This window comes from Pelmatolapia mariae, linkage group LG22, assembly GCF_036321145.2.
Source record: "Pelmatolapia mariae isolate MD_Pm_ZW linkage group LG22, Pm_UMD_F_2, whole genome shotgun sequence".
Classification (NCBI taxonomy): Eukaryota; Metazoa; Chordata; class Actinopteri; order Cichliformes; family Cichlidae; genus Pelmatolapia; species Pelmatolapia mariae.
This window is the reverse complement of record NC_086245.2, coordinates 5453112-5479777: the sequence shown is the minus strand read 5'-3', so window position 1 is coordinate 5479777 and position 26666 is coordinate 5453112. Positions and strand designations below refer to the sequence as shown.

Here is a 26666-nt window from a genome sequence, read left to right as displayed (position 1 = left end):
TTTTCAGTTAACTAACCCTAACCCTTAAGTACCATATACAATATGATGCATCACAATACGATTACTCAAACTAATGTCTGAGTAATCTGTATTGACTGAGTAGTAATAGTTTTGTGTCATTTATTGTTTCATTCATATCAGGTCGTTCCTCACTCATTCCTTGGTATCGGCACAGTTTTCTGTTTAATATTATAAAATGCTGCCATGTGTTGTTCAACAGAGAAGCCAGCTGACACTGTGACCTTCATCAGTGCTGCAGTGATTGTTCTTACTGTCACCATCATCACAGTTGTGGCATTTGTAGCTTACAAAAAGAAGAAAGGTGAGAAATCTGAATGTGGGAAATATTGAGTTTAGTTTTTGAATTCATCTCCGAAATCTTTCTCCCAGATCAGTTTGGATACAAACACATAAATTCTAAAGTAATTTTATAAGGCTCAGAGCCACAGTGAGATGATTACAGGCCATAAAAAGGATGATGAGGGAAGAAAATAATCACGTAAAAAGGAAATGGACACAAAATAATTGTGCAATCAAGAAAAAAAAAAGACAACTGATATGATTTTTTTTTTTTTGTTTTAGCCAAATGTTATACATCCAAAAATCTGCTTTTATTCGTTTGTAATTTGTCAGATGTGGGGTGTGATTAGAAATATAATAATCAGGATTTTCATGAAAGCAAAGTATAAATTCATTCAGTTTCATGATACATATTCTGCTGACTCGAATGCCACTGATCTCCTTGGGAAGCGGGGTCATATATTCAAACAGAAAACAATAGCACTACAAATCATCTCCTACAAAAGGATAAAATATTTGTAAACTGTGTATTTTTTATCTTCCAGCTCCTGACGATGGCCCTGAGCAGTCTGAGAGACTAAATCCACAAAGTTGACTGTCCTGCAAAGAGTTCTTCACTTCACTCTCTTTGTGACTTTCCTTCAGCTGCTGCTGTTTATTTCATAGTTCAAAGAAATGTGTTAAAAACACCAGTAAATACATAAAGCACAGGTAATGATCACTGTGAACAGGCTGCTGCACTTACTGTAAATTAGTGCATGGTCATATATTTGTATCTAGCTGCTGTGTGTATGTGTTTCATGCATTTGTGATTTTATTGTGCTTCAGTATGTAATCACCGTATTGATCAGTGGTATCACAAGTCTGCTAAAAAGCAAAAGTAAATGTTATACCTTTATTGATAGTTATGCATCTGACAATGACAGTTTGTTAGACCTGAAGTGTGTGATTTCACTGAGACATTGGCAGCGTACAAAGCATGTGGTATTTTCCAAATGACACCAAAACATCAGAAGGATTACAGCAACAGACTCTCATTTGGAAATGAAATGTTCTCAGTTTATTATTTTATTCTTCTGTGAAAATAACTAACCCGGGATTTCCTGCATTTGATCTGTGAGGTCACATGACCCTGATCTTTGACCACCTTTGGCTACGTCCTGTTTTGATCCTACTATAACTTCCTTACTGTGTTCTGTCTCATGTATACAAACTGATTAAATAACTTGATGTTAGAACATTACTGATATCATGTAGAAAATATTTTTGTTTTAGCTCAGAAGGTAAAGTTTTATATGAGGAATCGTATAAAATTACAACTGCTATATGACATGATTACATTTTTACTATCAGATGGGAATATCAGCAAGGATCTGATAACAAACTGAAGCTGCAAGTAAAAACAGCTTGACACTGTTCAGATTAGTGATAAAAGAAAATATGCAAAATATATGATTGATATAAGAGTTTGTTTCTACTGTTTCTGGCCTTCTGCCACAGCAGTTCTCAGTCCTAACCACAAATGAAGAATACTTGAAAAAAATCTATAGTTCTATATCTGAACAGAGGTTTGTAGTAGAATTCCCATTTATTTTTAAAAAATTACATTTTAGCATTTAACTGTAGGAGTCGTGGGGAAACTAATCTACTCACTATAATCACAATTTTACCTGTTAAACAGCATGGGCATGTTCTTCAATTCTCCATCATAACTGTGGTTTTCAAGTCTCAAGTCTTTGGTCCACTGCTTATTTTAGTAAAATATACTAAATCTCATATAAATGACATGCAATTATACATCTCTCTTCAGTTTATCAGTCCCAGCTGCATTGACACTCATTTTGGTCATCTTAATAATATCAAATGTTGGCTTTTAATACTGATCATATCATATCAAGATTCGCCTACATCCAGTAGCAGGTGACACTAAAGTATAAGTTAAAATAACAAGAGGCAATAAATGGAAATAAATGTTATACAGTGGGATGCAAAAGTTTGGGCAACCTTGTTAAAAGTCATTATTTTCTTGTATAAATCGTTGGTTATTACAATAAAAAATGTCAGTTAAATAGATCATATAGGAGACACACACAGTGATATTTAAGAAGTGAAATGAAGTTTATTGGATTTACAGAAAGTGTGCAATAATTGTTTAAACAAAATCAGGCAGGTGTATAAATTTGGGCACTGTTGTCATTTTATAGATTCCAAAACCTTTAGAACTAATTATTGGAACTCAAATTGGCTTGGTGAGCTCAGTGACCCCTGACCTACATACACAGGTGAATCCAATAATGACAAAGAGTATTTAAGGGGGTGAATTGTAAGTTTCCCTGCTCTTTTTATTTTCTCTGAAGAGTAGCAACATGGGGGTCTCAAAACAAGTCTCAAATGACCTGAAGACAAAGATTGTTCACCATCATGGTTTCAGGGAAGGATACAGAAAGCTGTCTCAGAGATTTAAGCTGTCTATTTCCACAGTTAGGAACATATTGAGAAAATGGAAGACCACAGGCTCAGTTCAAGTTAAGGCTCGAAGTGGCAGACCAAGAAAAATCTCGGCTAGACATAAATCCATAGACACATGGATTCCACTCAATATCAGCAGATTCTGGAGACCAATGTCCAGGAATCAGTGACAAAGCTGAAGCTGTGCTGGGGCTGGATCTTTCAACAAGACAATGACCCGAAACACTGCTCAAAATCCACTAAGGCATTCATGCAGAGGAACAAGTACAACGTTCTGGAACGGCCATCTCAGTCCCCAGACCTGAATATTATTGAAAATCTGTGGTGTGATTTAAAGAGAGCTGTCCATGCTCGGAAGCCATCAAACCTGAATGAACTAGAGATGTTTTGTAAAGATTAATGGTCCAAAATACCTTCAACCACAATCCAGACTCTCATTGGAACCTATAGGAAGCGTTTAGAGGCTGTAATTTCTGCAAAAGGCGGATCTACTAAATATTGATTTCATTTCTTTTTTTGTGGTGCCCAAATTTATGCACCTGCCTGGTTTTGTTTAAACAAATTTTGCACACTTTCTGTAAATCCAATAAACTTCATTTCACTTCTCAAATATCACTGTGTGTGTGTCTCCCTATGATATGTTTAACTGACATTTTTATTGTAACAACCAATGATTTATACAGGAAAATAATGACTATTAACAAGGTTGCCCAAACTTTTGCATCCCACTATAAGTAACATTTATTTCAGCAGTAGGGTTCGAGTAGGCCTCACGTGTCACATGCTGATGTGTTGGAGGAGTTCTTTTTATGCTAACAGCTCCTCATTTCAACCTCATCACACACGGGTTGCATTGATACTGCATGTAAAAGTCAGTGCAAAATTAGTGGGACTAACTGTATTTTTGGACCTTACAGCTCCGGGTGAAGTCTCTAAAATTGAGAACTTGAGAAGTTAATATTTGAGAGACTGAATCCAAAGACCACACAGACAAACCCACCGCCCTCTTGACAAGTATACAAACCTCCAGTTAAGCAACTTGAGTGCAAAGAAGATTTTTGGTCATTTTATTATTTTTATTAATAACAGTTTTTACATTTCTGGTATTTTTCTGATGAGCATGTGGATCAGAACTTGAATCAGCTCTTTCTTAGTGATTACTGAATAATTGTGCTGGCAAAAGTAATACAGCTTCCTTGTTTTTAAGGTAAATTTAATCATTGATTGCAGTGCAAATTTATATTGTAACCTGTTGTTCTGATATAAATTCAATCTCAAAAATTCATCTGCAAAGTAATACCTGAATTAAAATGTCTTTCCATTTTCCAAAATATCATAACAGTAACAATTAGACAAATGCAAGGTAGGTCCAACCTAAAGCATATCCATCGTTTTTTGACTCCAAATGTATTGAATGACCATCATGTAAGGTTTAAAAGTAGTGACTAATACTATAAACTCATCAGGAAACCGTTTACTGTTCACCAAGTTCAAGGGAGCTATTTGGACATCTGCCATAGAGCTCCCCCGTCTGGCCATTAGTAAGAATGCAGAATCAAGGCACTTCCACATTTGCCTCTCTGTAAAGACTGAAAACTTCATCTCTGCTATACATACACTGTGTTTACCTCATGAAACGTGTCCAGTCTGCTGATCCAAGTTTTTTTTAACTTATTTGTCATCAGCACGCCGGTGGGTCTTTTGCTCAGACCAATTACAGAGTCGTCAGAGTAAACTTGCAGTGAGTTAAAATGTGTTGTATACATATTGTGTGTATACTGACTTGACTCAGTGTTACATCCTATTCCAAAACTTCTATTTTAATTTAGAGAACTCTAAATCAAAATAGATTTTAAGTGTATATTTAATGTGTATATATCAAATGTTCTTGACTTTTTGAAATACTGTGTATGTGCATTTAATTACATGTTTATATATGCAATAAAAAATGTAAAAATGCATGCAACCATATAGAGGTAAAAAAAATGAAATTTATAAATTAGCAACTACATATATATAAAGCTGGTGCTTTTACAAGACAATTTATTTTTAAAGGAATTTAAGAGTCAAGAAAAAAGAATCTTATTGATGTGAAAAATACAGAAAATAAAGATCAGCTGAACCTGTCAGACCTGCTTTATCACAGCAGACATTTTTACTTTAGACTCACCTTCTTTTAAACCTCCCAGAACACCACGATAGTACATCAGCATCCACAGCCACGGTGGGCAAATTCAGCTCACCCAAAGTGAATTGTATGGAATTAAGAATTAGAATTCTGAATTAAATCCTGTGATCAACAGTGATGAGAGCAGCAGTGAGATCAAGAACAACTAAAACTGATGCTCAGTGAATCATTGTTGATCCTCAGGCCATTGATAATTTCACTAAGAGTTTTCTCTTGTGCCATGATTGGTTCTGAGCTATGATTGGTACTTATAATAAACACTGTGAATTTAAAGATATTCATTCAATTGTTTGTAAACATTTTTCAAATATTTTACTGAGAAAAGAAAGATTAGAAAATGGTCTAAAATTATTAATTACCAATGGATCTATGTTTTTTTTTCATGAGAAGCAGTATAAATACAGCAAATTTAACAAAAAAACCCAGTAAATCTTTATCTAAGTAAAGCAGCAGAGAGAACAGAGCAACTGGCAAACAGTCCGACAATAAAAAAAAATGCCACAGGCCAAAGTTTACCACAGAGACAAGTATCTGAGGACAGCGGTGAGAGAGGAGAAGTAAAAATTGCTGAAAGCAAATTAACTAGAACCAAAATAGCAGAGATTGGGCAAGTGTAGATTGAACACTTTAAAGTCAGCAGACAGTTGATCTGTATCAGAAAAGTATGTTATTGCAAGAGTTTCTGTTAGAGGGCTACTGAGCTACTATTTCATTAGTGGCAAGAAATCCCAAACTTTTCAAAACGTCATTCTAAACAGTAACATGTATGAATTATTTCACCCTGACTGAGTCGTTAACTCTAAAACTGAAGAGACAATGTAGCTAAAAGACTGAAAATGGCTCCTCCCATGAACATTCAGCAGCCATGCTGGTGTTTCTGTTTTACTCTGTGAGTTGTTGTTTTTTTTGTTTTGTTTTTTTTCCACACAGAATAAACCTGCTGCTGACTACATTTGATTTTATGAGTTCAGCTGGACAACTGCTTCAAAGAAAGATCCAGGATCCTGAGAAATCATCAAGAATTAAATGGTAACTGGTATGCCATACTTTCATACAATTTCTGAAAAATAAACAGCTGTAAAGAGCTTTTAAAGAACCTAATCCAATGAAATTATAGAAAAGAGAATCAGTCCAACACTGACAGCTGTCATTTACCAAAGTTTATCTGAGGGACAGTGAGGCGAAAGAAATAAAAACTTCTAAGAACAAAGCAAAACAGTGGAAACAGATATTATTAGAAAGTGGGAAGAAGTGGATTCAGCTTAAACCTTTAAATGCACCAGACAGTTAAACCAGGAGGACAATAGGACTCACACTCCAATACCTGCACTCAGAGAGAATAGATATTTGCTATTGTCATTGGATGTGACACATTCAAGATTTATTATCTCTCTTAATTGAAAGCTAAATAAAAACAACAATAAGAGACAGAAATATTAGAAGCAGTTTAAAATGATTAAAATACCATAAAACAGACCTAAAGCCTCAGAAAAGACTGATCAAAAGTAAACTATGCAAATGTGCTACTGTGCATCTAGAATGAGTGTCATGACTTTGTCATGAATGCTCCTGGATAAAAAAAAAAAAAAAAAAAAAAAAAAAAAAAACCTAATTATTTTTATAAGGAAAAAGTTATCCTTTTCCTCCTTTTGAATAAATCTATATTTATATGTATAACCTTAATTTACCTTCCATTGCACATTTACATAAATACAGCCAGTGAGCATTTAAACACGTCTACTCTATAGTTTTCTTGTCCACATGAAAAGGATTCTGTGGACAGGATTAACAGTTTCACTTGTTTATGTGTACTCCTACTCGTGACCCTGGGTTTCACTTCTCTGTTTGAGTCACACTTTTCTTGAGTGACTTGTGTCATATGATATTCTTCATATTCCCTGTCACCCACTCTTCAAACATGACTGTATAATGTTATTCTGGCTGTATCAGTATCTTCCGCAGCTTAATGTTTTTATATTTTATATATACTACTGATTAAACCTATCAACATATAATGCTATAACATCTAATAGACCACTGGTGCACAGGTTGCTGTACATATTCTGTAAATTAGTACTCGGTTGGATGTTTGTATTGCATGAACAGGCCCAACTTTAATTTTTGCAGCTGTGTTTGTCTATGCTTGTGTTTATGTAGGGCAAACTATCTGATTGACTGTCTCTATGCCATAGTTGATTTATGGATCCATACTTCCATACAGAGATAGTTGATCCATAGATCAACTATCTTTTGATCTATGGAGTTGATCAAATATTTCTTGTGCGAAAAGAGAGAAACAGTATGAGGAGGTGAGAAGTGGCAGAGAAGTCTGTGAGGAAGGTGCAGGAAATGTATGAGGACAGCGTGAGGTGAAGTGTGCAGTAGGAGTGATAGATGGGTTCAAGGTGGGACTGGGATTACATCAGGGATCATCTCTGAGCCCCTTGTTGTTTACAATGATGATGGACAGGTTGATAAATTAGGTCAGACAGGTGTCTCTGTTGGTTCTAATTTGATCTAACATCTATGATGTTGGCAGATGACAATGTGATCTGTAATGAGAGTAGGGAGCAGGTGAAAGACAACCTGGAGAGGTTGAGTTATTTTCTCCAGAAAATATTTTCTGGGGAATATGACATGTGTCACTTAAAATGTGTCACTTAAGCATTCAATATGTTTTCTTTTCTTCTGTTGTGAATAAAATATGGTTATATGAGATTTGAAAATCATTGCATTCTGTTTTAATTTATGTTTAAGACAGAATTTTTTTGAATCGGTGTTGTATTTGTGTTATTATTTTAGACAATTCAAAATCAGGTAAAACAAAAAAGAAAAGAAAAAGAAAGAGGAAGCTCTGTGCAAAAGTATTAAAGGGAAAAAATTATTTAATTTACTCTAATATAAAACTTTCATTTTCAATAAAGCACAAGTGTTTTCCAAATGGACTTGCAGCGCAGAAAATTTAAACGGGGGCTCTTGACCGCGCATCAGGCACTGTAGGGGAAACACACAAGTTAACTGCCCTGGCGCGCGTCATAATTTTGTCTCGAGGACGGGATGTGATGTTTCACATGCTATTCGGGACGATACATCAACGCCACCTCTTTCACCTGAATGAAACCCTGGGCCGAATTAGAACAATAGCCCACTGCTTTGGTTCTATATGTATAATTCAAATGAAGTTACGATGGGGAGGTTCTTATTGTTGCTTTTCTTCTGTCCGTTTTCCTCATCAGGTAAGATCACGTCCACATTCTTCATATTTTCTTTGGATACTTGCACTCGCTCTGTATTTTGTGTCTTTAGTTTCACTTTTACAACTGAATGAAAGTTAGTATTTATTGAGAGGAGACAGACCGTGGACGGTTCTATGTTCTACATTTGCTTTCATAAATCACAGACCATAAATCAACTTTACAAAAAAATAAAAACGAACGACGACGAGAAATCAGATAAAGAAGGTTTAAATTTGAGCGGATCCGTCGCTCTCTCTCTCTCTCTCTCTCTCTCTCTCTCTCTCTAATTGTAATGTTTTGGTAAATTTATGGCTATAAACAAACTGCCACACTATATCGTCGCTAATATTCGAGACTATTACTGGTGTTAGTTTGATTGGTTTTCATATTAATGTTTGTCAAACTGTCAGTCTCTTGTAAGAAACTGTTTCTTGCCGTATATTCGTCATGTTTAAAATCTTAGAAGCGAAAGTTTTAACCCTCTACTGCATGACTTTTTAATTTTTGGGGAAAAAAATATTTCTCCCTATTTTGGGGGAGCTTTAGGGTCCCTAATAATATATCAATCATAGAATTTGACACCCTGCCCCCCCCCAAACAGATATTGGTTTGTTGCTTCAAGGCAACACTGTGCAACAAGGGTAGTAAAATGCCAAGTTATTCTATAATAAGTTGTATTAGTACAACAAGGATGAACAAATAAATAAACAACAAATAAACAATGTAAACATTTCACAAAACAATAAAACACCAAAATGCATCCAACATTTGACCCTAACCCTATGCACACGCGCGCACACACACACACACACACACACACACACACACACACACACACACACACACACACACACACACACACACACGTGTTGTGTTTCCATCACTTTTGTGGACATTACATTAACTTACATTAATTTCCTGGAGACTTATCCTGACTCTACCCATCACAAGTCCCTGCCTGAACCTTATCCTAACCCTGACTCAAGCCTTCACCCTAAAATTGAATGATTTACCTTGCAATTTGTCCCCATAAAGTAGGCGAGACCTCACAATGTGAGTGTGTAAACAAATTTGTGTCCCCACAACAATAAGTAATACACGACCACACACACTGACACCCGCACAGCAATATTGGTATGGCAGGGATCAGGCCCACACAATGTGCTTACACATGGCCCACATACCGCAAAGAATGACGGCCCTTTGGTGGCCCAGACCTGGTTTGCCAGAGGTGGCCCACACATGGGCCAGCACAAGGCCAGTTTCAGACACCCTAGTCGTCCTGTGCTGGCCCATGTGTGGATTACCTCTGGCAAACCTGATCTGGGCCACCAAAGGGCCGTTATTCATTGCGGTATGTGGGCCATCTGAAGGTGGTATGCAGCCACGGGCCAGTTGTAGACACACTGCTGGCCCTGTGCTGGCCTGAACAGTTTCAGCTCTGGCCCCAGATGTCAGCATAATATGTACCTTAATCAAGCCATGCAATAACAACATGTGCCGGAACATGCAAAACAGTGCAAAAGTAACATGCCGAAACTGTTCAGACAGTGAATGGACTGATTTTTATATAGCGCTTTTCTACTCTCCCAGATTACTCAAAGTGCCGACTTGATACCAGATCCTGGCCAGACCTGGTACACACAGGCACAGTTACTTTACCAACTGACCCCTGACCCCTGAGCTCCTAAGTGTCCCTCAAACCTCATACTCCTCTACTTCACTGTCACTCCCTGAAAGCTCACTGTCCTCACTTTCTGAGGACAGAAAGTGCACATTCCCTTGGTTTCCTTGCATAAAAGGTATTTACATCCATGTCCTGTAATTATGAGTAGATTACAAAGTAAAAAGCATTGACTATGATCATATAAATGCACACAAACACATCTCTACACACATATGCAAATGCACTATATTGCCTGAAAAAAATTGGTCTAATTGCGCAGTGTTGCCTTGAGGCAACGAATGAAAATTAACAGTTTTACTATATAAATAAATTTAAAAAAGTAGAAAAAACAATCAAATATGCTTCTTAACATATTCATGCACATACAAGTATTTTTTAATATACATTTATTTCACTATAAACATGTAAAATAGTGATCTTTCTCTTGCCTCCGAATGGAGATGTCTCTCACGTACTTCAGCTTGCAGACAGGGGTCCTGCCCCCCCCAAATATAAGTCACACCACCTTCAACTCATCATTTTATTGGAAAGAGATGTGCCTGGTAGCATTATTTGAAAAAAAAAAATTGTTTTTTTTTGAAGGGCCAGTGTAAGGCATGAAAATGTGGTTTGTTGCCTCAGGGCAACGCTATGCAGTAGAGGGTTAAGTAATTATTTTTTTAAAAAATAATAAAAGGATTCTTGTCATGATTCCATGATGTCTTATACCTTATGACAGGGTATATAGCAGTCCTAGTCATTTTCTAGATAACTGCCAACACTTGAGAACGGGCTGATACATTGAGACTATTCCAGCAAAAATCAAGGAACTTTCTCCACTGTTTCCTAGGTTCTTTCAAACGTTAAGTGCAATAGAGGTTTCTGTAATAAGCAGATAAAGAACTCAAACGCAACAACCTGCAAACTAATAGGAAAGCATAAAAAGGATGAAAAAACGTCATTTGTTCTGTTTGTAAAGGGCAGTCCTTGTTTTCCATTGAGTCTATTAGCAGTAACCAACCCAATAATGTCATGTTCTGTATTGACGCAAGATGACGCTAAACGTGCTCTAAAAACTTCAACCTTAAACACTTATTTCTTAAATCCATTTTCATAGACAGGGTTAAACCAATGGCAGTTTATTTTTAACAGTAGAGCAACATTGTGTAAATTGGCCTTAAAACATGAAGTGTGGCTCTGCTCCCTGGTGTGAAGATAGTGGTGGTCCTTGCTACAATGGCAATTTTAATTGTGCAAATATGCTTAAGATCACTATTGCACATTCATACCTTGATTAAAACAAGACAAAACAAAAAAAACAACTTTCTGTCACAGCTTCTGAATATTATACAAGCTATTTTCAGCAGCTTCCTATTACAGGAAGAGACCTACCTGGGAACTCTCCCTACCGAGATAGGCTACTGGTCTGATCAGCAGACTTTAAATACACACTTTTTAATTTTTAATGTTTTCTGCTTAAGTGTGTCTCTTTGTGAGTGACTGAAATGTGTGTGTGTATGTATCTTGCTCTGACGGCAAGTCAAGTGACTTTTATTGTCATTTCAACCATGTACAGTGGTACAGTACAGAGTGAAATGAGACAACGTTCCTCTGAGACGCTGGTGCTACACATGACATATAATGGACAAACACAGGACTACGTAAAAGTGCAATGTGCAAAAAATTGCAAAAATAAACAAGACAAGACAGTGCAACACTAGACAGAACAGGGCGATACAGACGCAACACTGCAATGGAAATGTGCAAAATGTTGAGTATTGATCCAATGATCTTCTCAGCTGCTCTCACTATCCGTTGTAGGGTATTGCGCTCCAATACAGTGCAGTTACCATACTAGACAGTGATGCAGCTGCTCAGGATGCTCTCAATAATCCCTCTGTACGTGGTAAGAATGGATGATGGCAGATGGGCTTTCCTCAGCTTCTGCAGGAAGTAGAGATGCTGCTGGATCTTCTTGGTTATGGAGTTGGTGTTGAGGTACCAGAAGAGGTTCTCCGCCAGGTGGACACTAAGGAATTTGGTGCTCTTGACGACCTCCACAGAGGATCCCTTGATGTTAACTGGGCAGTGATCTCTCTGTGCTCTCCTGAAGTCAACAATCATCTCTTTTGTTTTTGTCCACGTCCATAGACATGTTGTTGACTCTACACCAGTCTGTTAGCTGTTGCACCTCCTCTCTGTATGCTGACTCGTCGTTCTTGCTGATGAGACCCACCACAGTCATGTCATCGGTGAACTTGATGATATGGTTCGAACTGTAGAGCAGAGTGAACAGCAGTGGGCTGAGCACATAGTCCTGGGGGGATCCAGTGGTCAGTGTGATGGTGTTGGAGATGCTGTTGCCAATCCGGACTATCTGAGGCCTCTCCGTCAGAAAGTCCAGGATGCAGGGGGAGGTGTTCAAGCCCAGCAGGCTCAGTTTTCCAATCAGTTGCTGAGGAATGATTGTGTTGAATGCCGAACTGAAGTCTATGAACAGCATTTGTACATATGTGTCCTTATTGTCCAGGTGGATAAGGGCAAGATGTAAGGTGATGGCGATGGCGTCGTCTGTTGACCGGTTGGGGCGATAATCCAACTGCAGTGGGTCCAGTGTGGGTGGCAGCAGGGTCTTAATGTGCCTCATAATGAGCCTCTCGGAGCACTTCATCATGATGGGTGTGAGTGCAACAGGACAGTAGTCACTGAGGCAGGACACTCGGGACTTCTTTGGCACGGTAATAATGGTGGTGGTCTTGAGGCATGTTGGGACAACAGCAGTGCTCAGGGAGAGGTTGAATATGTCGGTGAAGACATCTGTCAGCTGGTCTGCACATTCCCTGAGCACTCTACCAGGAACGTTGTCTGGACCAGCAGCTTTCCATGGGTTAACTCTGCAAAGAGTTTTCCTCACATCAGCAGAGGTCAAACACAGAACCTGGTCATTGTGACAGGGGTGTACTTCCTCACCAGCGCATCATTCTGAGCGTCAATAGTGCATAGAAGTTGTTCAGCGCATCTGGTAGGGAGGCGTTACCATAGCAGGCAGGTGTTGTCTTCCTGTAGTTGGTGATAGGATGGATGCCCTGCCACATGTGCCGTGTCACCACTGTCCTGGAAGTGGCTGTCGATTCTTTTGCCATGCCTGGGCTTCGCTGCTTTCATGGCATGAGACAGTTTGGCCCTCACTGTTCCATGCGCCGCCTTGTCACCTGCTCTGAAGGTGGAGTTTCGAATTATTATTAGCTGCTCGCGCACTTCTGTGGTCATCCACGGTTTCTGGTTGGAGTATGTTATGATTGTCTTTCAGTCAGTGACATCATCGATTCACTTGCTGATGTAGCTGATCACCTCTGCTTCTAGAGTCTGTTTTGTGTGTCTTTGTGTGTGTGTGTGTGTGTTTTAAACATATAAAGACAGGAGAGTTGAAGGCTGCCCACTCAATAAGTTAGAAACATTACTTCTATTTTATTTAATTTTTTCTCTCACTGTCTGAAAGAAAAGCGCTTTTTCTTAACTCTGGAATGAAAGGTCAAAGTGAGTGAGCTGAGCTCAGTCCTACTGCCAATCTAACCGCTGTACTATTGTGGGCTACTGGGATAGTTAAAGGAACTGAGACAAAATCTCTGCCATGATGAATGTCTATTATTTCCTATTTTTCCACAGACTGTAAAATAAATGTAAAAGTTAAAAATTATTCTGACGCTACTTTTGTTGTCTAAAGTTTTCTATTATGTCTATAATTCAAATTTGACTGTTTCAGTGAGAGTTTCAGCTGACTGGTCCCACGCCTTGCAGTTGGTAATCCTCTTGATGGTACAGAGTGAGCAGAAGCAGATCATATAGCACAGATTATTCTAATATAATAGTAGTATTATGGCTGGGACATCATGAATACTGTAAAGACATCTGTTGAAGTTAGAGTTATATATACAGACTTTCTATGTACGGACAGCATCATCACGCTGAAAGATCATTATTTGAAATTCATTTTTATTAATGTTAACATGCTAAATATGATATTAACTCACACCACAAATAACTAAATTGTCTAGCCTTCCAGAATGAAATGTTTAGGAGCCCTCCAGGTAATATTCCCAGAAGGTTCTCTTAAGGTCAGTACGTTCTAGTAACCTTCTAAAAAAGTAACCTTATAGGGAATGTACCCTGAAGTTTGAAGGTTACTGGTTGTGAGCAAATCATACCAACCTGGTTACTTAATAAATAACTTAATTAACTTTCACTTAAATAAGTTCAAATGAGGATAAACACTTGCCTTCGCCAGCCTGTTTGAGTTGAATCATAAGGTACTCTCTAATGGCACAATATTTAATTTTTTAAAAGACTGAAACACTTTAAGCTATTTACGCTTATTTACATAAAATCCTCTCTCGTTTATTGCATGGTGAACAGTTAGAATAATCACTTTGCTGTCCTTAATTCCAGCATCATAAACCCAGGGAGGGTTGCCTCAGTCTCCACCAACAATACAGTAACTAAGCAGTTTGAAATGTTGCTGAGAAAGCAACATTTCAAACATGTCTTTTTGTTGAGAATGTTTATGTCTAACTAGTTAGCAAAAACAATTCTTAAATATAAACTTTCTCTTGATTGAAAGCCTAACAAGTGCATTCAGGTTACATTGAAGTACATTGAAGGTTACACTGAATGTTAGCGTACTGTCTGTGATATCAATAAAACTTTCATTCTGGAAATAATTTTTTAACATGGAAGTTACTTAAAGGGTTAATGACAAAACATATAAATCCTTGAATAAAATGCTGACAGTCTTGTAAGAAAGTAGTCTATATAACAGCAATGCCATCTAATTCAAAGTCTCATCGCTGTTACAGTGAAACACTCTTTGAAGTTTTTCTTCACTCAAACATCTGGAGTCCAGAGCATCCCTGAGTTTGTGGTGGTTGGACTTGTTGATGAAGTCCAGGGAGGTTACTATGATAGCAACACAGGAAGACCAGAACCCAAAACAGAATGGATGAAAAAACTCGTGAAGGATGATCCTCAGCACCTGGAGTGGTACACTGCTCGATCTTTGGATGTCCAACACTTATTCAAACATTACATTGAGAATTTGAGGAAACGTTTCAACCAAACTGAAGGTATGAATTTGTTTCATTTGTTGATGCAGTTTTTATTATTTTTGCGGTTTGGTTTAAAATAGAAAACTAAAAGTTTTTAAAATTAGGTTAGATATGGTAGATATAAAATGTAAAGTATGATCATGTGATGTGCTACTTTACGCACAAGTGGAGAGAAAAAAAGAAAATAAAACAAGAACAGTGAAAAAAGCAGGGAAAAAAATTACTGTGACTGTTTTTTTGTGCCAGTAACTGTATGACCCTCTATTTTTTTTTTTTTGCATGTAATGCTGACATCTCACTGTTTTTTTGTAGTTACTGTCATTGTGTATTTTTTTCAGGTGTTCATATTTTGCAAAAGTTGGATGGCTGTGAATGGGATGATGAGACAGGAGAGGTTAATGGGTTCAATCAATATGGTTATGATGGAGAAGATTTTCTTGCACTGGACCTGCAGAGACTGACATGGATTGCTCTAAAACCACAGGCTGTCGTCACCAAACTGAGATGGGATGCTGAAGAAGACAGATTAGAATACAACAAAAACTTTTATGTCCATGAATGCCCTGAGTTTTTGAAGAAGTATGTGCAGTATGGGAAGAATTTTTTGCAGACAGCAGGTAGAATGACAGAATCTGATGTAGAAAAAATGAAATTTATATGGCAATTCAAAGAGAAGGTAACACTTTTCTTTTTCCAGTTCTTCCCTCAGTGTCTCTCCTCCAGAAGTCTTCCTCCTCTCCAGTCAGCTGCCATGCTACTGGTTTCTATCCTGACAGAGCTGTGATTTTCTGGAGGAAAGATGGAGAGGAGATTCCTGAAGGTGTGAATCCTGGAGAAATCCTCCCCAACAATGATGGGACCTTCCAGATGAGTGTTGATCTGAAACTTTCATTAGTCACACCTGAAGACTGGCAGAGGTACGACTGTGTGTTCCATCTCTCTGGTGTGAACGAGCACATCGTCACCAAACTGGACAAAGCAGTGATCAGGACCAACTGGGGTAAGACTGGATCCTGCAGTGGTTATAAATCATTTTTACAGATTAGTTATTTATTTAAAAAAAGTGAGTACTCTGTAACTACTCTCTCATACCAAACCTCTGCATGTCCTTCTTCATACACTCGTGAATCTTCTCTGTGTTCTTCCTCTTCTCTGCCTGGCTGGCAGTTCCGTCTTCAACATGTCTTGTCTAATGTTCTCTGCTGGAGGTTTCTTAAAGCAATGTTTAATGCCGTTTTTTACATACAGAATTCCAAATATGATCAAGTGATTGTTACGATTTCTTTATTACGATGTAATCGTTTTACATTAAAGTATTACGTTACTTGAGATGATGCTGGATAAGCTGACCATTGCCATATTTATATTCACTAATCAATCAAACTGTCACAGCCAGCAGGAGCTGACTGTGTGTTGAGAGAATAGTGGCCCAAGTGCAGACATGGAAGGAGACGGAACTGTGTTTCAAACAAAAGGCGAGCCTTTATTACAGCTCTTTACATGAATACAAAAACAAAGCAACAAGAACAGTGGCGAAAACCAAACTAAAAACTAAACTGGAAAAACTAGGAACAACTATGAGCATGATTTTGAAGAGGAGCATGAGCGAAACTATGAGACCAAGAAACATGAATTAGAAACACAAACATGCCCTGAACAACGTCATAAAAATCCTGGAAGCCTGATGAGACGTGGTGGGAGGTAACACAGACAACCTGACAAAGAATGAATGAAACACACAGACTAAATATACACAGGAGGAAGTGGAAACATATGAGGAAACAGCTGACACTAATGAATATAATGACACCACAGGGGAAGAGTAAAACTAAGCACATTGAACATGGAAACACCAGACTTTCAAAATAAAACATCACTGAAACACTAATGACTCAGAAATTATAGAAGAAACAAAAGTAGAATGAAACTCAACTAAATCCTAACTAATAATGGCTACGCAAGAACTAAGCATATATTCAATAGAATATGAGAAATCCAGAAATACAAAATGAACTCAAAATGCTGGGTGACAGACCCAGCCCCTGACATATAAATTCTCTTAGCAATTCATAAAGAAATAATTACTAATAAATCAGTAAGATGACTTAAAATGGAACACAAATGGTAGATAAATGAAGTAAGCTAAAAGTAATAAAATACTATATGTAGTATTTTTATCTTCAGTGTGCTCAAGACGAATATCTAACATTGGAGTATTAACTGAGTATTAATGTTTTTTTGTCCATATCTTATTTCAATCAAATATGTCAGATTCATCAACTATCAGGTCCTTACTGAGTCATTCCTCATTTGTTCTTTAGCACTCTCATTCATCTGTGCTCTGTATAATAAAGTGTTTCCATGTTTTGTTCAACAGAGACGCCCGCTGACTTCAGAGTTTCAGTGGTAGTTCTAGCTATCGTCCTCATTGCAGCTGTTGCAGCTGGGGCAGCTGTGGTGTTTGTCACTTACAAAAGAAAGAAAGGTGAGAGATCTGTTGGAGAAATGTTGATTTTAATTTTTGAATTTGTGTTTTAATCAATACTGACACATTTAACATGAATTCCAAACACCCACAGTGTGAAATAAGAGCCACAGAGAGATTATTATATGACAGTAAACTGATGATGTGAGAAGCATCTGTGTAATACATAAGTGCAGCGCTGATAATCTTTGTAGCTGTTTTCATAACACAAACTTTTGAACTCTCTAGCTGTGAACTACATTTATGGTGTCATGTGACCTTTAGTCACGTGTCTGGCAATGATTTCTGGGTTTGTAAGTTTAAAAAAAATCAACAACTCGTGATTGTTGCAGTAGCATTTCTTTTCTTGGTGGTACTTTCCCTCATGTTCCACCAAAATCTCTAAGCATGTGATTCTTTTTTAGTTATAGCTTCTTGATAATGTGACTTCCCTATTTATCTTCTAGCTTGCTGGACACTTTGTTTTATGTTTATCTAGAGAGTTGGAGTGTGTTTACTAACAGAAATCAACCTTCACTATACATTATAGAAAATATCAGCTTTATCTTTTTGTTCTTACAGCTCCTGACAATGCCTCTGAACAGTCTGAGAGACTAAATCCACAAAGGTGGCCGTCCTTCAAGCAGTATGACTTTACTCTGGCTGTTTCAGTTCTTCCACAGTTTAAAGTTTTACATGTTATATACAGTAGTTATTAATTTCCCAAAAGGTAACATGATAACATCTTACAGAAGGTTTGTGCTGTTTATTTGCTGTTTATGTTAATGGCATGAACTGTAATAAATGTGCCTCAAATAAAGCTCAAAGATTGATAATAGAATAATTCATTCATTGCATGAATAGTCTTTTCATGTAATGAATGAATAATTGGATGCAGAAACACTTCCTCATTCCATTTTGAAAACATTCTTTCTTCTTTATGTCTATCACATGTAAACCAGAAGAACTGTTTAACAGCTGAAATGTATGTGCTGAACCACTCGTACTATTTTACCTGCTTAGGATGTGTAGAAGACCCCTATGTGGCTGATTACCTATGGAGAGAAGTATGTCTTAAGGGTGGTACAAATGTGTATGTGGAGTTTGTTTGTTTGTATGTGGAGTGTGTGAATGTGTGTGTGAATGGGTGGATGACTGAATGTGTAAAGCGCTTTGGGGTCCTTAGGAACTAGTAAAGCGCTATACAAATACAGGCCATTTACCATTTGGAGTTCCATAAGTTAATTTTACTTCCAGTGATTTTGGCTAAATTTAGAAAAAATAAATCACCAAACCCAAAAGATTCTATTATTTTGTCCCAGTTTTACCCTAAAACTATTTTAAAAATTATTATTATCCTGTCCTGTATGGCAGCTTTTGTTTTCAGGATTATGATCTGAATGCATTATTGTGCCAAACACATGTTGTTTTTCCAAGATCAGCTCTACAAATTCTCTATGGGCTCCTCTTGTTGATGTGTTTCTTTTATCTGTTTATTTATTTCTATTTGTATTATTTCGGTTCTTACATTATATGTAGTAAAGTATGATGTATGTAAATCTAGAACATTGTGTTTTTCCATTAACACTCAGTATTATGTTTTATGTATTCTCCAACACTTTACATCATTTCTTTGTGCTATAAAAAGGTTGCTATGCTATTAGGACTTTTGTATTAATAAAGTTTAATTTTTTTAAAGAAAAGTTCACTCTGAGCTGCTCTGTGTGTGTGTGTCCTTGAAAGAGAGAGAGACTCACAGTGTCATGATCTGGGTGTGTGTCTGGAAATTTCCGTCAGGTTCCTGAGCTTCTCTGGTCTCCACCTCTTGGCAGGGCTGCCACCTCCCCAGCAGCTCCATGCACCTGGATCTGATTCAAAGCAATCAGGCTGAGAGATTTAAGCTCCCTGTTGACTCTCCTTCACCATCCCTTTGTCAACTACTCCAAGTTGTTAACTAGCTCCCATGATCCATGTTACTGTTTCCTAGTGTGTTACTTACCTTGTTTTCCTGTGCCAGCTCTACTGGACTCTCAACACTTGCCTTTGGCTACAGCTGCTCTTGGACTGTTACCTCACTCTGAAACTCTCTCTGAGCCTCACCTGCCTGCCCTCCAGCTAGTGATGGCCAAATGAAGCTTTCTGAAACACTGACCCTTGTTTAAAAAAAAAAACGTTTGTGCCATGGCGTGGTCTTTCTTTGCTTATGACTTCTTGATGGTGGTACATACAATAGATGAAAAATGCATATAATATACATATAAAAATGTACAACACATTATGGAGTATGCTTCTGCTGTGACGTCCTGTCTCCAGGTACTTATGTAATTAATCACTGGACAGCTGGAAAGGTATGTATGTAAGTAAGTAAGTAAAGTTTATTTATATGGCACCTTTCACAGATGTGTCACAAAGTGCTTTACAAGGTAAAAACACAATACAGTCATAAATAAATAATAAATAAATTATAAATAATAAATACATCATAAAAACCCTGGTCCATGTTTATAAATAATATCATATTAGGCCAATTTTCTTATACATATTTTTAAACCTAGGAGTAGACTTGATTGTGAACTGGAAAGGAAAAATGCTTCTGAACTTGTAAAGTAAAAACATGATACATTTAAGGGCATCCTGTTTGGTTTTTATTTAAGAAGAGAATTTGTTCCACTGTGCAACGGCTGAGACTGTTTGTTTTCTTGAAAATAATTTCTCCCTCCTTAGAGAAAATCCTCTCACATAGAACAGAAGAGGCTGGAGCACACAGAAACTACAATGCAAGTTGGTAAAGATGCAGGTATACAGTCTTCATTTAAAGAGTCAAAATTGAAGTCTTTCTAAAATTATTTAGTGATAGTTATATTATGAAAAGCAGATTTTTGTTAAGACATTTTAAGTTTTTCACATACAAAACAAAAGCAAACAACAAGAACACACAGCTGGCAAACCCAATCAGTTGACCAAAATAAACTCAAAATACTCCCACATGAGAGAACTTCCTCTCTTCCTCGCTGGCTCCATATCTCTCAATAGAATGATCCATGATTCACTATCTCTCACCCTCAAAACACTCCACAAATCCCACGAATGATTCACTTCCTTATAAACCATCGAATCAGGTACTGAAGCAGTTATGCTCTAATTGAAACTTCGGACGTCACTTATCACGTAACTCTGGCCAAACAAATTAAGCCTCGACACGGTGCTTCTGAAGCAGTGTGTTGTTTTTTGACACATGTGCTGGAGCGTCAGCTTCAAGTGGGCTATCACTACCTCCAGCCATCACACACTATTCAAATCCTGCGGAACTCAGGTCAGCCAGCTCGTACCATCTAACTCACCCAGATACTCACCGCCTCTCCCTCAAAGACTGTTTCATTCCTGAAGTGATCAACAATAACGGTGGAGCTACTCAATACTGAGTTCATGTTTGAATCTCTGATTTCTGTTTTTTGAGGCGTGGTCCTAAACTTTTAATCAGGTGTAAAACAGCCTATTTCAGTTTAGGTGTTGTTTTAAATAAAAAAAAATGGGACTGTCTCACTCCCATTTCTTCTTGTTGCATGTTGAAGCTCTACTTGGAACCTCGTTAAGATTTTTCAAGTGGTCTTAAACTTTTGTTTGGGATTGAATAAGGGAGGATGTGACACATACTTCAGGGTTTACAGAGAAAGGTTCAAAAAAAGAAAATATCCAGTAAGCAGTAAAGTGGAAAGACCTCTTCAAGGAAGGCAACAGGAACTATCCAAGGACTTAAGATTTATCCTCCTTATTCATCCTCCTTATCCTCCTAAGTAACAATAACCAGTAATTAGTTTCGCTACTCAATCATGCATAATTTTAATCACATACAATTTTAAGTAGTGTTTGTCCCTGTGATCTCCATTAAAAAGGTCACATGGCATAAGCTAGCAGGAGTCCTTCATCAAAGCACCTGTTCAACAAACTCCAACATAAAGAAAAGTGAACCTTGTAGTTGTGCCCATCCACTGGCATTTGCTGTTTTTTAATGGTGAAAATTTAGAGTAAGCTTTAAGAAGGTGAATTAAAACCTCTATATGGTGTAATATGGAGAATTTAGATTAAAATTTGAAGATTTACTGTTAACTTCATCTGATACAATGTTTAAATTAGGAAGCTTGTGTTAGGATACTGTTGGCGATTTTTTTTATGACAAACAAGACCCAAATATTTAGGTCAAATATCATCTACAATTACATTATTAAAGTCTGTGCCACTTGTTGAATGAGGATATCTTTGAAATGTAGTAATTAGGATCAAGAAGTAACGTTTGATCGTGTTATGGCCTATGGTGGCAAGTATAAAACATAGGGTTAAAATAAACTTGGCCCTGTGTTGTGGATTTTTTTATGACATGTATACCTTTATATAATAGACATGCAATCATAATTACTCACATAAATTGTGTGTAATCATATATGCTCATATATACTAGGCACACTTACAATGAAGTATTTTATATAATGGGGTCACTGTGTTAAGCATTTAACCTGCATGTTCAAATCACACGACCCATATATTTAGGTCAAATGCTACTGATTTGCTGAGGAAAAATAGGCTAAAAATAGGGAATGTTTCGAAGTGACATGGCAAGAGAGAGAGAGAGAGAGAGAGTTTTGAGATGTGAGAGAGTTGTGACGTTTAGCGTGTTTGGAGTGTGTAGTTAGTGTGTTGTATAGTGTAGTCGATAGTTTTTTTTTTTAATATGTCAGAACACTGAGGCTACTGCTGAATGTCACAGCTGTCACACCGTTCAGGCCTGCAGGCATCAGGCTTGTAATGTTCCCCCTTATCTCATAGTGGACTGAAATTATCTTTTGGAGTGGCACAAATAATTTGTGTGGCATCTTATTTTATGCAGAACACCTGATTGGTCTGTAAATGGTTTGAAATGTTTATTTTAAAAAATCCCACCTTGGCTGCATTTTAGATAAATAGCTGCATATAATTTTGTTGTCCGGAAAAGTCAGTTACTAGTAACTAGTAACTTTTATTAATTACTACTTCAAAGTAACTTGCACAAAATTGCTCATTATATACTGTATTTTACAAACAAAAAATTACAGTACTCTCTCCCAGACCACAGCAGGAGCTTCACACAGGAGGGCCTGAGATGTTCCCAGAGAGGTGGAGTCTGAGACCCAACCTGACAAAGACATAAACAAACAGGCACACACAGACACAAACATGCATTCCTGCCTTCATGCACACATATACAAATACTCAGCACTCGCCCAACTTGGAGACAAACAGAAATGAACACTGTACACCCATTCACAGTCCCCAAACATACTCTATACACCCAGGTCCAGGTGCCCTCACCCCCAGAGGAGCAATCCACCCCCATACCCAAGAGATGTTTCCCTTTGCCCTGGGATGGAGACAAGCAGACTGCCCCTGGTCCTGCATCAGCAGGGAGGCCCAGCATTCCAGACCCCAACCAGATGGCCAACTCCTCCTTTTGGCCCCCCACCCCCAATGGTGAACAGAGAACAGTGGTGTGAAGACCTCCCTCCGCCCACTCATATGTGGTGTTGCTGTGTGTTGTTCTAAAGTGCATTTACAACTTGGAAGGGACATGGTGCAGGCAGATCCACATCCTTAAAATGAAGAAAAAATTACTTCCAAGAATTCCTTGAACAGCTCATCTGGGTTTAAATTTAAGTCAACACAGACAGCTTTTAGACTGCATTCCTGTCAAACATCAACACTGGTATTCTGGTGGAGATAAGAACTCAATATCAGTTTCCACTTTTGGTTCTATTCAAACTCTTTACACAATAAAGTAAAAGATTTTCACAGATAATCTAGATGAATGAGGAAGCATTGTTTGATATCCCACATCAGTGACGTGCAGCGAGGTCCATCATTGGTAAAGCACAAGCACCAACTCCCCTGGGTCAGATCAAAAAATATATGAAAGCAAAAATAGAAGCTTTTGAATTTTGCTATAATTAATTCTAGACTGTTTGACAATTTAATTTATAATTCTAACTGTAAAAACGTTAAAAATTAAAAGAAGATTAGAACTGGGCAATATGAACTTAAAACCCTATCACAATATTTTCTGGTATTTATTGTGATAACAATGAAAGTTAAGATAAAACATAACATTTCAAAATAGTATTTTTGCCTATAAATCTATCAATGCATTTAACCCAGACACCCTCAAATATAAATATTGAAAATTAAACTTAGCTTCCAGGACACAGGGAGCATGTGAAGCTAACTGGTTCATCTGATCTACTTCAAGAATCAATATGACATTGACTCAAATGTGTTTCCATGTTTTAAATGAACAGGGCATTGTGCATGGATATGAGTGCCTTTGACCTTAATGGTCATGCTTTAATCTGTAATGTTTTAGTAATTGGTAATTTGTCAACACACTATCAGCACACTGTTTGCACTTCCACAATTAATTCTAGAAAAATATGAGAGAGTCATTAGCAATAACTGAAATAAAAAAGTGCTGTCAGCATTAACTGGTTAACACAGTGTTAACGTGGTCATCACGATTAATGCGAATAAAATTTTTAACGCACTAAACCCGTCTGGAGCACAAAATGGAGAAACTTCTGACAAACTGCCCAAAATGCACTGACAGAGACATTCCAGGGATTTTTAATCAGTCTGCACTAGGGCTGGGTATCGTCACTGATTTCTAGAATCGATTCAATTCCGATTCACAAGGTCCCGAATCGATTTGATCCACGATTCGATTTAATTCGATTCGATTCGATTCAATTTGATTTGAATCTGGGAACTTTTGACAGTCAGAAATATTATAATTCAGATCAGTACATTTACATATTGTTGTATCAACAAAAAGGAAGCTGACACACGCAAGACTTTATGAAAGGTGTGAGCGTCACAGCAAAGTGTCAAAGTAGCTAAAGATAAAACACAGAAAAACATGAAGGTGATTTTCCTGGCTTGGGATTTTATAAAAAATATTCTGCAGTACATCAAAAACGAAAGAAACTGATTAATCAACATATGGACATTACAGCGGTTTAATTAGAGACACGGCTGAGCGTTTTGCATTTTGCATAATTTTAAAAAGTTTAAATTTGTTCAGTACTGAACGGCAGAAAATAGGTTTTCTTTTTGGAAGAATGTAAAAGAAAGAAAAAAGAACAGCGGCCGACAGCGCTGTAAACAACGGTAGACTTGTGCATAACAAGCAAGCGAATAATGCAGAAAACGCTTTTTAGACGGGAAACTGGGAGAGAGAGAGAGAGAGGTGGAAGCAAAACAGTAAAAGTCAGAGTGACGATGTTTATGTGAAGCATAGTTTGGATCTTCTTTTGCTGCTGGTTCGGTCAATATTGTTTAGAGAGAGATAAAACTAACAGCTTTAGAATCAGCGCAAAAACGGCGTGAACACAAAGCGCGGAGGCGCCGACAGATCAGACTCAGCCAGCTGTCGGCTTTCAGCCCGACCGTGTCCGAGCCGTTAGGTGAGAAAGGCGACATCTCACTGATTCTGATCCGCGGGTCCGCGCTGTGTGTTTATGTCTTTGTGCAGAATCCGTGTTCCTGCTCTCATTTTCTGTCTTAGCTGTTTGGTGGTTGTTGAAATTTTGTGAGATTTCACCAGAGATTCTGGCATTTCGGGTAAAATAAATTTATATTAAAAAAATCGATTCTGGATTTTAATGAATCGATTTTACGTTTTCCAAGCCAGAATCGATTTTAATCGATAAATCGATTATAAAAACCCACCCCTAGTCTGCACTCCAGATGACTTAATTGTTAATCAAGTTAGTCGTGATGACGGCGTTAACGTGCTTAAGCCACATTGATGGTTTAACGCAGAGTAACCCCTCACACGAATCTGCGTTAACTCGTTAACGGGAATTTGCCAATTTTGACTGTGCTGTCAGCGTTAACTCATTAACTCAAACTGACTCATGTTAAGGCTGATAGCACTTTAAAAAAGCTTCGATTTGTTTATGTATGGGGCACATGTTCCATTAACACTTCAGATAAATAGTTACAACCACAGATTAGGCACTTTTGTTCCTGAAAGCTCCTGTGTAGCATCACAGAGGCAAAGATGAATAATTATAAAGTTCAATACATGAGTAGGAGTAAAACACCAGCTCCTGCTAGGCAGAGCAGTCACTCGAGACTGTAGACTAGACTGACCTATGCCCCACACATGGATCCTGGAATGGTTGGAAGCTGTTAAGGTCAACCCTAGGAGCCTTCAATAGCACCTCAGTGGAGTTGTGAAAAAAAAAAAAAACAGAGGAGTGTAAATGTGTATGAATGTTACATAGAAATCATAGCCATGGACAAAAAGTGCTTGTATGAATGGGTGAGATGGGTGAATGAAGCATGTTGTATAAAACGCTTTGACTGCTCAGGTAGAGAAGAAACAAACTACTTCCTGTCCGATAGACCCCAGAATGTCAGGATGGGAGACTTTGTCTGTGAAGGTTCTCAGTCATCCAGGTCATCATAGTCTAAGGAGCTTGGAAAGAAAAGCGTCTGGACTGCTTTAAGCTGCTTGAAGACGTTTCCCCTCTGAGCTGAACTGAACTGAAGAAGCTTCTCGGATGAGAGTCCGAGAAGCTTCTTCAGTTTTGGGGAGAGCACACCTCCTCCACCCTCATTCTGAATGTAGGCATCCCACACAGGTATATCCTCAGTCCCCTCCTATACTCACTTTTCACCCATGACTGCTCTCCAATTCACACCAGTAACAACATTATAAAATTTGCTGACAACACCACCATTATAGGACTGATTGACAACTACAATGATTCAGCCTACAGAAAGGAGGTTCACCATCTGAAGCGATGGCGTGACAACAACAGCAACCTGCATCTGAACACAGCCAAGACCAAGGAGATGGTAATCGACTTCAAGAGCACTCCACCCTCTACATCAATGGAAAGGAAGTAGAAAGGGTAGAGAGCTTCAAGTTCCTCAGAGTCCAAATCTTGACCGACCTTAACTTGTCCACAAACATTTCCCACCAGGTAGGGAAAGCACAACAAAGGCTGTACTTTCTCAGGAAGCTGCGTCAAGCTCAGTTACACCACAGACTGCTCACTTCTACCGCTCCACCATCGAGAGCCTTCTGAGCTTGACTAGCTCAATGTGACTTTTAAATTACAAATTTAAAGACAAAAAATGTTATGCATGTGATTGCATTCTTTAAATTCACATTGGCATTAAAATGTTTCACACATGTGTACACTGGCTG

The 26666-nt window shown here is 37.9% G+C and overlaps 2 protein-coding genes across 2 annotated transcripts in view; both read left to right on the top strand.

The window, feature by feature from the left end:
* The window catches only part of LOC135932111 (major histocompatibility complex class I-related gene protein-like), a 44838-nt gene extending 43943 nt beyond the window's left edge, over positions 1 to 895 (top strand). Inside the window, exons 5-6 of the mRNA XM_065470297.1 lie at positions 206 to 322; positions 846 to 895. Coding sequence (XP_065326369.1) covers positions 206 to 322; positions 846 to 895 — 167 coding nt within the window. The remainder of the gene's footprint in view (positions 1 to 205; positions 323 to 845) is intronic.
* A 13742-nt stretch (positions 896 to 14637) lies between these two features.
* Positions 14638 to 26362, top strand: LOC135932632 (major histocompatibility complex class I-related gene protein-like). Its single transcript, XM_065470132.1, has 7 exons — positions 14638 to 14651; positions 14696 to 14979; positions 15300 to 15578; positions 15659 to 15961; positions 17339 to 17446; positions 18008 to 18107; positions 26158 to 26362. Exons 1-7 carry the CDS (start codon positions 14638 to 14640, stop codon positions 26360 to 26362), a joined length of 1293 nt encoding a protein of 430 aa, XP_065326204.1.
* Positions 26363 to 26666: the final 304 nt, after the last annotated feature.

What these genes read in the sequence shown, in the direction of transcription:
- LOC135932632 (XM_065470132.1), top strand. An exon ending in GAATTTTTTGCAGACAGCAG is followed by an intron (nt 15,579 to 15,658) that starts GTAGAATGACAG and finishes TTCTTTTTCCAG; the next exon opens with TTCTTCCCTCAGTGTCTCTC. An exon ending in AGTGATCAGGACCAACTGGG is followed by an intron (nt 15,962 to 17,338) that starts GTAAGACTGGAT and finishes TTTGTTCAACAG; the next exon opens with AGACGCCCGCTGACTTCAGA.